Source organism: Centropristis striata, chromosome 16, assembly GCF_030273125.1.
Source record: "Centropristis striata isolate RG_2023a ecotype Rhode Island chromosome 16, C.striata_1.0, whole genome shotgun sequence".
NCBI classification, from domain to species: Eukaryota; Metazoa; Chordata; class Actinopteri; order Perciformes; family Serranidae; genus Centropristis; species Centropristis striata.
This window is the reverse complement of record NC_081532.1, coordinates 14778380-14791177: the sequence shown is the minus strand read 5'-3', so window position 1 is coordinate 14791177 and position 12798 is coordinate 14778380. Positions and strand designations below refer to the sequence as shown.

The window sequence follows — 12798 nt, the reverse complement described above, 5'->3', positions numbered from 1 at the left end:
TGCTTTAATACCCGGTTCAAACTCACTCACTGTTAATGCCACCAACAAACAATTACCTTCAAATGATCTGAAAGTTTGACTGATTTTAAAATAAATTGTCCCGCTACATCACTTAGGTCAAAATGACTCTTGTGGCTTTTCAAACCAAATAAATGTGCAGATCTCATCTGGACGTCTAGACCTGCCAGTCCACCCCTTGCCAATCCGCTTATGTACACGGCCATTACGATGACTATTATGTAGAGCAACTGCCGACTATGTTGTCAAATGAATTTCTGAAAGGCTAATTGTATGACATCTTAGCTCCGCTGCTTGATCCACAGCCAAGCATTTAGACTAATGGAACTGTATTGATTTATGTGCTGTTACTCAAAGTCTGCTCTCTCTCACCCGCTCCTGCCCTCCCTCTGTTTACCTCCTTTTCCCCCTTTTGTTGCCGCTCACCCCCTTTTCCTTTTATCTGTCTTTACCCCTCTCTACCCTCCCTACCTCTCCCACAGAGGCTGGACATGCTGACCAGCATCTACTCCATGTCGCCCCCTGAGGGCGGTGTGTGGGACAGCATCAGTGGTGCCACAGACGTGCTGACTTGTGTCTACATGCCAGACGGCCTGACAGTCCAAGTTCCTGTCAGGAGAGATCAGACAGCCGCCGACCTTCTCTCTGCAGCCTGCAAGGTTGGTTTGGCGGCCAGAGAAATGATGACACGTCACTGCAACGAGAGAACAATATTCCGGACAGTTGGGGAGAAAAAAACCTGTGATGTCATATGGATTTAGCTGTCTAGCAGAATTTACATAATCCTGCCATTCATACTTAATGAAGGGAATGTGTATCCTCCTGTAATATGCGGTTTAACCAACCAATCACATTTTCAGCTATGTCAGGTGTGGTCTTCTTAATAGTCTTTGGAGCATCTGTAGTAGCAGATCCGGTTTTATTACGCTTCTTTGAGCTTGAAATAAAACACCTCCTGCCTAACTTCACACCACCCCCTGAGAATGGATGGACATAGATGGACACACACACACACACACACACACACACACACACAGACACACACGCACACACAATATTCCCTTGGGCGAAGCTTTTTTGTTTACCACAAATTTCTCATCACAAAGTGTAAAGCCGGTGAATAATTCACGCCTCGGCCACACGGCAGCTGTCTGACTAAGCGTCGATGCATGAAATATGCCAGATGATTTTGTGCATGCAGACCGCTGAACATTTACACTCTTGTGTAAACAGGTGAAACAGCTGGACCCGGGCCTGCATGGCCTCCGACTGCACAGGCGAGCAGGGCAGGGCGTGGAGGTTCGATACGTGTCACCCGGAGAGCTCCTCCGTGACGTGGTGAGTAGCGCAAACATGCAAAATCACACTTAAGATACACAGTGCTCCTCATTATCTGCTCTTTGTTTACAGTGTATTGATATCCCTCTGCAGGTCAATGATCAGTTGGAGGTGGTCCCAGTTAATGTGTTTACTCTACACATGAGCAGGCCGAGCGGCAGCGGAGACTTCGGTGAGTCGGCCATTTATGTGGTCTAATTTTGACCTGCAGTTGTCATGATCTTTTATCTAATCCTTCTGTCAGTCTAACTCTCTTTGTTTGCTTCTCTTTCTCCTATCAGGTTTTGCAGTAACGGGACACATTGACGGCCAGAAAAACAGCAGGATTTTTGTCAGTGAAGTTCTTCCTGATGACCTGGCATTCAACGAAGGTGCCTCTTTGCTTAAGAATGACATATAAACTTTAAAACCACCAATAACCGTATCACCATGTGTGATCTGTTTGGCTTGATTGCACAACACTGGTTGACTCTACTTGCCTCCCTTTTTGGTACCAGGTCCTTTTCTCTGTTGTATTTAAAACCACAGCATTCTCAGCTGGTCGCCATAAGTGCCACTGCATGAAACTGCTGTGACATCATCCTCACTAAATTATTTCATTGGCAACCAAACTATAGAACGTCTGCACTATGTCAGTTGTACTGCGTAGTGAATGGCATGTAAAACCAAAAAAGTGCGAGTCAAGTTGAGTCGAGCCATGCCATACCCCACAGTGCAAATGCACCATTTTCCCACATACTATCTGAAACAAACTTTGTTTGTCTGTATCTCCAGGCCTGCGACCAGGGGATGAGATCCTGGTGCTGAACGGCCAGTGCGTGTCGACCCTGGACCTGACGCTAATCCAGACGCTTTTTGCTGAACAAACCCTGCACCTGAGCCTGAGGCGGGATGGACCTGTGCCGCTAACTGGCGCCTCCAACCACCGAGCACTTTCTCTCAAACACAGCCAGGAGGTTCGAGGCAAGCACCACAGAGCCAAGTCCTCCTCAGGTGCTTAAATCCATGTTGCATTAAACCTCACACGAACCCTCCAACCTGCTAAAACATGCAGTCATTAGCGAGGATGTATTAGTACTAAGAGGCTATAGATTTCTACTTAATGGAAACACTTAATGGTACAATTGAAAGTGAAGTTGATAGCGATACGCTTTAGTTTCAGTTTGTTAGACAGATGGTAAGAGAGAGAGAGGAAGAGACACACAAAGAAAGCTGCTGGGAAGCGGTTGGCGCACCCACTGAGGTAGCGATTTCTCAGTTCTGTGTACATACAGTATGAAGGCACCAGTTTCACAGGTTTCTCTGAAAGCAAGCTGTGTCATTCTTCCTGTGTACAGTCTGGATCGGCCACTGCTCAGGGTTAAAGAGCCAGTTTACTCATCCAGTTTTCTGTTTTATTATGTTGCACGTATAGTATTTTTTGCTATGGGATCATATTTCAAATTAGTTATTTCCAGGTACGTTTTGTTCCTTTGAGCTGTATTTATCCAAACCAGAATGTCACTTGATGGTCAGTTGCTTACATTTGTGTTTGCTGAGAAAGTCGACATTTTTGTCACTTAAACCACAGAACACTTCCTCTCCAGTTAAATATCTCACTTTGATCTCAACTTCCTCTAAAAAAAACTGTCTACACTGTCAAAAGAAGAAAAGCAGTCGAAAAAAAGAAGCTCCAGATGAAGTTCACAGCTCTGCGTTTCCTGGAGGAGAGGAAAGCCCAGAAGGGACTTTTGACCGCACAGGGCTCATTATTGCTGTGAATGTATAGTATCCTGTCAGCTCGGTTTAATCTCACTGGAGACGAGACGTGTCAGAACTGAACAGTAAGGTCATCCATGTCGGCGGACAAACACAGCTGATACCCAGCTGAGAGAGATACGTTTTGTTTGTTCAAGCCTCACCCTAAAAGGTAAGGGGAGATCAAAGTCGGTGGAAGAAAATGATCGGTGGTATCATCAAGTTTAAGGTTTGATAGTTGGTTTCAGTTTGGTCTCAGATTAGATCAAGAGATTCAAATTAGGCTGTTTCAGATGTCACATATTCAGTTAAGTTTGGTGGTTTGCTAGTTTGTCTGTTTGCCAGCTGTTATAAAGAAACACTACTGGCCTGATTTTTATGAAACTTGGTGAAACATGCACCAAGAAGGAACACATTCAATTTTGAATCATTATTATATACAACTTATTTCATTTTATCTTTATTTTCATTTTGGTTAGCAGTGCAAGAAGGGGCATTTCGCCAGGGTGGAGATCTGCTCTCTCCATGTGCTTCTCTAGTTCCTACAACCCCAACTCTAAAAAGTTTCTGAAACATTCTGACTCTAAATAAAACATCTCTTGTGATTCATATTACATTGAAAACTGTACAAAGATAGTATTTTAGGATTAAATAAATATTTTTTTTATATTTATACTATTTATCTTATATTCCAGAGTACAATCATTTTATTTTGTCTTTATTTTCATTTTTGTTAGCAGTACAAGAAGGGGCATTTCACCAGGTAGCATTGGAATTTCGTGCAATATGCATATTTGTATGTATAACTGAATGACAATAAAGTCTGTCTAAGTCTAGTCTTAAACTGATCACCTTTTTTTTGTAAATATAGACTCGGAATCCTCAATTTGATGCCTTCTGTTTTTTGTTTTTTTTACACAGTGTTTAAACTTTTTGGGGGAATCTGGCTTGTAAATCAAGTTGGGTTTTTTTTTTAATAACAATTCACTTTTCTCTAAGTTTATTTGTTGTTGTTTTTTAATGAAAAAGTCCCAGAATAAGTATGACTTTACCACGCTGGTTTAACTTTTAAATATCCCACAGTGTCCCAAAACTTTACTACAAACATTCTCCTTCAAAATGTTTAGAACATCCAGTGCTTTTTATGTCTTTTTTTCATCTTTTGGAATTAAAAAAAGGCTACAAATAATGAGTCTCTTTCAGAGAAAGTATAGAGTGTCATCTTAATGATTGTAATTCATTAGTGTTTCTTCCACTACAGCCATAATTGAACACAGAGGGATTAATGGCTTGAAGGCCTCATTACAGAGAGTGGTGTGATCAAAGTGCCTGCAGTATTCTTCTCCGTCTCTAGAGGGCGTATGATCCCAGGCAGGCTGATAAGGAGGCAGGGAGGTAAAAGCCCACAGTGGAGAATTAACACTTGTCGAAGACAAATTACCCAAATTATTTCATGGTGGCATTCTTTGAAGGAAACTGTCTATCAGCAACGTTAATTCAGCCTCGTGCAGACGCACAAGACAAGAGAACCAAATTGAGAAAACTCGATAGCTTTTCTAACTCTATCAGACATTTGGTTGACGATGATTGGCATATCAAAAAGGAGAAGTTCAGCTCCACGGGAGGTCCTGAAGTTTTCTTTTGTTTCCTGCTGTCACATTGGCCTGCCTCCCGGGCTACAATCAGGAATAAAGTCTGTTCATGTGCCAAATGCTTGAAGAGTTTGTCCTCCAGACCTTGGATTTGAAAAGAAGAAGCCAAAATCTGGAAAATAGTCTCAAAACACCAAGTTAATCTGATAATGCCACCCTGTCCGGTTTCTATGCAAATACAAGTTTTATTTGGGAAACTTTATCTTCAAAACGGCCTTTTTTTAGTCAAACAAGGACAGAGAGATAATAGAGTCTTTAATTAGGATTGCCAAGTTTTTCTTTTTTGGGATGACTGAATGCCATTGCCATTTTTAGACAGGAGACATATTTTAGTTCTGTGCGACTGGCAGGCGCCCATGATGGTTTTAGACTAAAACTATCCAGCATTGTTTGTGTATTGTGGTCAGTAGAGGGATGTGCTTCAGCAAAAACCACTTAAGTGCAGATGCAGTGTGGGTGGTGTGAGCATAAAACACGAACACACACACACACACACACACAGACACACACACAGAGTGATGCTAAACCTAATGTTAAAAATCTCTCTCTCTCTGTCTCTCTCTCTCTCTCTCTCTCTCACTCTCACTCTCCCCCTCTCTCTCTCTCTCCCTCCAGATGTGTGCACTGCAGCTGATGGTGCTGAGTCCCTCTGTGTAGGACTGGAGAGCGGTCACTCCCACTGCGCACACAGGCCTGTTCAGCACAGCAAGGTAGGAGGGGCTCGAATGTGTCTGAGTGCCAGAAAGAAAGTATTTCTATTGTCTCATCCACGTACGGTACCCCTCTCCCTGCCTCTATCTCTCTCTCTCTCTCCCTCTCTGCTTCCAGCTTTGTTTGTGTGAATAAAAGTGTGCACATTGCCGTGTGTTTTTGCCCACTCACAGTGGCAGCTGTGGGGTTGTCAGAAACCAGACTGGCACCAATTCTTTGCATTACCATAATTAGGATACTCCATCACAGCCACCGGTGTCAACACGGCTTATTACTGTCATGCAGAGAGGATGCAGACTGAGAGAAGGGGCTGTGTCACACACACACACACACACACACACACACACACACACACACACACACACACACACACACACATGCACATGACGATGTGTATGCCTGTGGGCAAAGCCAAATCTAATATTCTTCTCTCATCCTCACTTTCACTCTGACATACTTACAGTATCTACTATTATATCAAGAATTACATTAATTTATACAGTATGAGAGGCAGATATCTTCTTGCTTGTGACATATTCCTGCTGCTTGACTTTGATCATAAACACACTATAGGTACCCTGCAATCAATACAGCTCTTGAAATTCCCTCTCATATCAGTTCTAGAGAAATATCTCCTCTATAAATATGCCAAATGGCTCTCCCTGATGATTTATGGCAGATTGCATGCCTATTTCTGTCCTATCTGTTGTTGAATATCTGGTCAGCTTTTTGATATGTAAACCAACTTTATTGAAGTCATTAAACTGAGCATGAGCCTGTCCCGCTGGGAATTACGCCTCAGCGATGTGGTAATGTAACAGAGAGTGTGTACGCCGGTGTTTATCCAGAGCAGTAATGAGTGTGTGTGGTCATCACGAAGAGCTGTGTGTTAATGATGCAGACATGGCTGGGAGCCTGCTGAGAGCGGCTGTGCGTGTTTTCATGCATATTCACCTTCCTTTGCATCATTCAGCTAATATTTTGTGTCCCTTTTTAAGCTGGTTGTAAGTGCATGTTTGGCACACTTTTTCCAACCTGCTTGTTATGTAACGCGGGCTAAATGAAAATCAAATCATGTTGTGCTTATTTCATCAATGATTCATTGATAGTAAATCCAGGCCAAATATACTGAAAGCTTCCCTAATTGCTGCGGTTTTATTCTAATTGTCTGTGTCAGAAGATGCCGTGCAGTATCTGACCCGAGGTCAGCCAGAGGGTGGATTAGAGAGGACAACTTGCCCTCTTCTTCCTCTCTCTATTCTAGCTCTTTTTGTTTGCCCGGCGACACGAGTCAGTCCCACAGCGCTGAGATCTGCACTGCACCACCGCTGCTGCTGCTGCTGCTGCTGCTGCTCAGCTCCCTGCCGTTTGTCTGTTACTGAGGAATGAATGGAAGATAGGTGTGTGTATGTGAGGGAGGAAGGGTGGGAGGTTTATGAATGTGTGTGCTTATGTCACTGCATACGTGCACATTTGAGGCACAAAAGGAGAAAAAGCTCTCCTGGCTCTATCAGGGAGAGTCAGCCACTGTGAAGGCGAAAAAAAAAAAAAAAGAAAAGCCAGGGTGAGATATTGGTGGTGGTAAATCAGATTTCTGCTGTCACGTAGAGCGGAATTTAATCACCGCACGGCCATCAGTTTGTTCTCTGGGGCGGGGAGAAAGAAATCGAGTCACCGGGTAGAAAATCAGCCATGTATCAGCATATAGGTGCACACATGCGTGCACATGAAAGTCAATAGAGATGGATGGAAGGGAAGGACTAATTTCAAGCCTCTTGTCACACCTTGTAATCGGCTGCCTCACTAGACTGACTACCTTTGATTAATTGGTCCATTGCATTCCAATTTGCGCTTATTACACAAGAGAGATCTGCACACGTGTGTGTTTGAGTGTGTATTTTCAAAGTGCTTACTAGGCACAGTTATTAAATGTTGTTTACCATCGAGATACTGAATGTGATTGCTGTGCCTGTAAGTTACTTAATGACACATTTGGCTATAGAATGTTGTTTTGTGGTGCCATTATGAGCTTAACCAATCGATTTCAGACGTCAGACTGAATTGGTCCCAGAAAACTCCCACGAAGCACCACAAATTGAATTGATCTGACACGCGTTAAATTGGTGCACCGAAGCAAAGCAGTCGTATAGGTAAAATAGGCCAAAGAATAACTGCATCTGTTTTGTTTACGCCTCACCTAATTTCTGCTAGTTTAACCAACTGAAAGGCTTGAATTAGAGGCTCGATGGGGATTTGTTGGCTCGAAGGTCATCAACACATTCACACGCTTACATGGGAACACACACAGATTTATGGCATACCAGGTGATCCCAGCAGACAGATGGAAGGACGTGGGAAGTAATCTGGCATCGTCTGGTTTCACCACATGACACTGGTCCTCTGCAGGGGACTCCCACATCTATCCATGCACAAACAGAGCAACATTAAAGGATATCCTGAAGCTCCATATTGCTGAAGCGATGGAACAATGGAACTATGGAACAATCTTTTGAATCATTTTTAAAGCTAAATGCCTAAACTTCACTGGTTCCTGTGCCTAAAATGTTTTTTCTGCTAGTAAACGAAATAATGCTATTTGGACAGTTTGCAATTTTTTAAACTTTTTTATTTATTTTTTTGTTTAAATTGTATAGACCAAACAATAATTCAAAGAATCAACAAAACAAAAGTCAGGGAAACCGAAAATAATCATTAGTTGCAGCCCTGCTTTAAAGTATCCTGTTAAAAATGGTTCATGTAAAGCCGAAATCAATTAATTGATTGGATAACAGAAACATCATTGTGTTTTTTAATACAATAAATCTACACTAGAACATCTAATATTCAAAAGACCCTGTGTCTGAGACGCCTTTGTTTTAAGGTTTTCTACATCTTCACGTTTGTCGTCTCTGTTCCACCATCATTGCAGCCAGAGCAACCAGAGAAATTTCCATAATGGAGTATAGCAGCCCTTTTGCAGTTCAAGCAACTTAACCAAAATCTACACAATTAGATATGTTCTAGCAGCAATGTGATCCGGAACTGGGGAAAAATTAACAACGTTTGCAACCAAGATTAAAGATTTCCCTGACGTTAGCATGTAGCTCAATGTAGCAGTGTATGTAATGTAAACAAAGCAGTAATGTGTCTGGAATAAATGACCATTTATAGAAATCTGTCATCAGTTTGAACAGAGAGTATAAAAAGATTTCCAACTATTCTAAACACTTTTAAAACCTGTTTAATATGAACAGTCAACACTGTAAGGTCCCCTTTAATACAACAAGATAATTCAGTTATTTATTTTATATCATCAGGAGCTAGCTGGTGAACTAATTCCATTATATAGTTAAAACCTGTAATAGTCTTTCATTCTATATAAAGCCATCATACGTTATATCCAATGTAGCATATCCATCATGTCTTGTATTAAACCAAAGGTTAGACAGCAGACAGACATATTAAGCCTCTTTGCTGTGGTCCAGACTAGATGTTTCAGTAAGAGCATTTAAATGGACTTATGAAGAGAGCTATGAGTGGAGCCGTCCTCTGTCTGGCTGTCAGTAAGAGAGATTTGGTTTGATTCAAGTCGTGATGTTATTATGCTTCTTCTCTGAATTATAAGAAAGCATTAGTAGACTCTCAACATTTGTGCCTTTTTTATTACCTCTTCCTTTTTCCTTCTGGTCTCAATCGTCCTTTCTGCTTGTCTCTGTGGGCGAGAGGACTCTGAGAGGTGATTTAACACTTTAAAAAATGTGTGACTAACAGAAAGTTGAATTATTCAGTTTCTATTCTTCTCTCTTATCGTGTCTCCTCGACTTCAAAAGGATACGGAGATGCCTACGGATATTAGGTTGTATCATCTTCTTCAAACATGATCCCTTCTTCCTCGGAGCTACAACCATCTCCTTCCTAAACTTAAGAGAATGTACTTTACTTGAATTGTGTGTGAGTGTGTCTGTCTGTTGGATAGGAGTTTGGGGGGGTAATTTAGGGAGGTGTGTGAGTGTCTGTGCGTTATGACTAAACCCATCAGTTGCCATCTGGCCGTGAGCAGGCTAATAATCTGAGCTTACAGCTGTCAGCACAGTTAATGCTAGCCTGCTCTCGTCAGTTCCCTCCACTGTAAACAAGTTGGAGAGACAGAGCTGGAGATAAAAACTTAAAAAAGGAGCGACGGAGGGACCAATAGGGACACAACATGACCCAGATCCGGCTGGGATGACCGCACCGGCCGTGCCTGCCACAACCATGGCCATAGCAATACCATCTGTAGCCCCGACGGTTAGCGAAGAAGCTCCTCGGCCGTGCCTCTACCTCACCACCTTAATGGAGCTCTTTATGCGGGACCAGTCGCCCGCCCAGGCCCTGTGCTCCCTGCTGGCCATGTGCTGGTTCTGGCCGTCCGGCTGTGAGGCCAAGGAGAAGGACCTGTTCCTGGGTTCTGTTCTGCTCAGTTTGGGGCGGTTCTTCAAAGACAAGCTGGCCTGCCTGGCCCGGGACATGGCTGCCTGCCTGTCTTGCAAGAGAGACAAACACACGGTAACTATTGTCTGATGCGCTCCTTGCTTGTCGGAGGTTTCTACTGAGGCACAGCTGATACTATTAGTCTTCACACTTAAGCTGCAAACTTTCACACAACTCCCACAACCTTCTGTGTGTGTGTTTGGTAAAAATATCTTCACGGATGTGGATCTGGAGTAGGTTTACAGTCAGAGAATTTATTTGCCTTGTATTTGCATTTATTAGCATTTCAGTCTTGATTTTATAGAGCTTGTGTATAGCAGCATGCATTCGCAGTATCATGTGCAGTGTGTATGAAATATTTGCTTCATTTTCAGCTATTTGATGGTGTGGCTCTAGGGATGGGGGTTAGTCTGTCTACCACGTACAGTTTTTGGTCTAAACTGTAGTATCTCAAAAATTATGGGATGATTTGCCATGAAACTAGGTACGGTACTCATGTTGCCCAGAGGATGAATCCCAATCACTGAATTTACTAGTGCCATAATCGGGTATTATTTTGAATATTCTCATACTGTGGTTTATGCAAAACTAATGACATTCCCATAAGTCTCAGCTGTACTTTGTTTTTTTGCCAAATGCTCATCCAAATATTCTCCATCCATGCGATCTCATCACATTCGCCATTCAAGATTCAAAAATCTTTATTGTCTATCTCACAGTGATAGAAAATTGTCTTTTGCTAGGGGCTCCAAAACATCAGAAAACATATACCTATGAAAAATTTACAGAAAACGATCTGAAAAGTGAATAACAGGAACAACAACAACATCAGCTCCATAAATAAATATGTTGAGCTGCATTGTGAGGCTCTGCCACCCTGCATGGCCTTGTATAAAATGGATTTAGCCATGGGAATGAAAGAGTTTTCACTGTGCATACACATGCCAATGCGTGTAAACACTGGACATGGGCATTGTCCTAAAATTGCTTGAATAATAGCTTCCCTCCTGTGCATGTAGGAAGCTATAAAATACAACAACAGCTAGCAAAGAAAACAAGGTTTTTCAAGTTATGAAACAAAATGTATTGGAGTGAATGCAGTCTTTGTGTTGTTTTCTACCTGTTTGCCCTCTCTACTCAGCCCTATCCTGGTGATCTTTAATTTAGCTGTTCACTTGCAAGATTTATGGTACAGGCAGATGGGACTAGGTCAAAGGTCATGGTGTTACTTTGTGCTGCATCTCTCCTGCTTTTATTGCCATCCATGATGTTATCTCAGCAGTATTGGCCGTATTAGAATTAATTGTATTGGTCTGACTAGCAGTCAGAGCCTTTATGGGCATGTATTCACTCTCAAATGGTCACCTTGTGAGCCTAGTGGGTCTATTATCTGTTAGTATCATGTCATGGTGGGCAGTTGTATGGTGTGGATGGTTCAGGGGGCTTCGGCTGCTTCTGAATCACCGAGATTGAGCTTTTCCTGGTCGGAAAGGGGAATGTTGGGCAGCTCAGGGATTCCCATTAATTATTCTGCAGACTTGTTTGTCATCATGCCATGTTTAATGATGGCAACAAGCATTTCCACTTAACCGTTCATTTAGTTTTTAAGCATTTTGGTTGAGTAAGAATAGCGTGTAGTGCTAGCATTACTTTGCTTTTGTACTTGCAGTCATGCAGCGGAGTGGATCTGAATGGCCTAGGGACTCAGTAGAATGGGTGCTTTAATCCGAAGCTGACTTCATTATTAAAACACACTCCTCTCCCAAAGTCCTCCGAGACTTGGCGGAATAATATTTGTTTAGGATGAATAATAAAAGGCGTAAATGGGCTTGAGTGGAGCGCGACGGGACCAGCCCTCCCTCTCATCTTCCTCTCCCCTCCCCTGCACTCTGTTTGATTTATGAGCATGCGTCTTCTTTTATTGAGCTTTGAAAAGAAGATGGCATCATGGCACTATAGCCCTCTAACATGGCACATGAATCACCGGCCTGCGAACCGGCCACCGGTCCTCCTCTCTCTCTTTCAAAGTGTAATGACAAGGCTGTTTCCTGTGAGGGATGGGTAAAGCTAGCCCCAGGGACACGCCTGTGTTTCATCCCCTCTTTTTTATCCTCTCCCTCCCCATTTGTTTGTTTATTTTTCGGCTAAGATGGGGCATCTCTGCGAGGCTTCTTCTTTGATTTGAGCGGCGTTTCATCTGCAAAGCAGACTGAGCTCTGTACATAATGGCTCCATTGGAGCGTTAAAGGGAGATGGAGACAGTGTTTAGTGTTTATTTTGCAACCACCCAGTCTGACAGAGCCAAGCTGTGTTTTTTATGTCAGTGTTTACACCCAACACTTGGACTAAACAACTACTGGAATATGACCTAAATTAGACTGAATAATCTTCCATGTTTGCATGTGCGGGAAAGGGGGGCTGAGATCCTCCATGAAAAAGTGTGCGTGATTACAGGCAGCAGAGAGGATCATGAGCTTTAAGGCCTCAGTATGCTTCAAACTAAGTGGTTGTCTCCCAGTGTCTGGAACCCCCATCCTGCCTCTACAAGCCACTGGGCTGTTGTGTGATCATGTTAAAGTAGGTGGGCTCGGTACTTCTCTTTTGTTTATTCTTCAAATACTAATTTTTCCCATGTAGAATTAAGTGTAAAACCCCAAATATATTTGAGAACAGGGGGTCCGAAAGTGTGCTCAACTGCCTGTTCCTACGTAGAAACAAACAGACTTTATAGTTGTTCAGACTCTTTGTTATTGTTTTATGTCTCTTGGTAGTCTTTAAACATCTCTTTGTGGTTTCAAGTCTCTTTATGGTCATTTTGTGTCCCTTTGTAGTCATTTTATGTTTCTTTTGGGTCTTTCTGGTCAGTACGTGT

The 12798-nt window shown here is 42.6% G+C and overlaps 1 protein-coding gene across 1 annotated transcript in view; it reads left to right on the top strand.

Moving 5' to 3' along the window:
• tiam2a (TIAM Rac1 associated GEF 2a) overlaps nucleotides 1-12798 on the top strand; it is an 81228-nt gene that overhangs the window by 48347 nt on the left and 20083 nt on the right. Inside the window, exons 10-15 of the mRNA XM_059353306.1 lie at nucleotides 501-677; nucleotides 1252-1356; nucleotides 1450-1528; nucleotides 1638-1727; nucleotides 2131-2349; nucleotides 5361-5455. Coding sequence (XP_059209289.1) covers nucleotides 501-677; nucleotides 1252-1356; nucleotides 1450-1528; nucleotides 1638-1727; nucleotides 2131-2349; nucleotides 5361-5455 — 765 coding nt within the window. The remainder of the gene's footprint in view (nucleotides 1-500; nucleotides 678-1251; nucleotides 1357-1449; nucleotides 1529-1637; nucleotides 1728-2130; nucleotides 2350-5360; nucleotides 5456-12798) is intronic.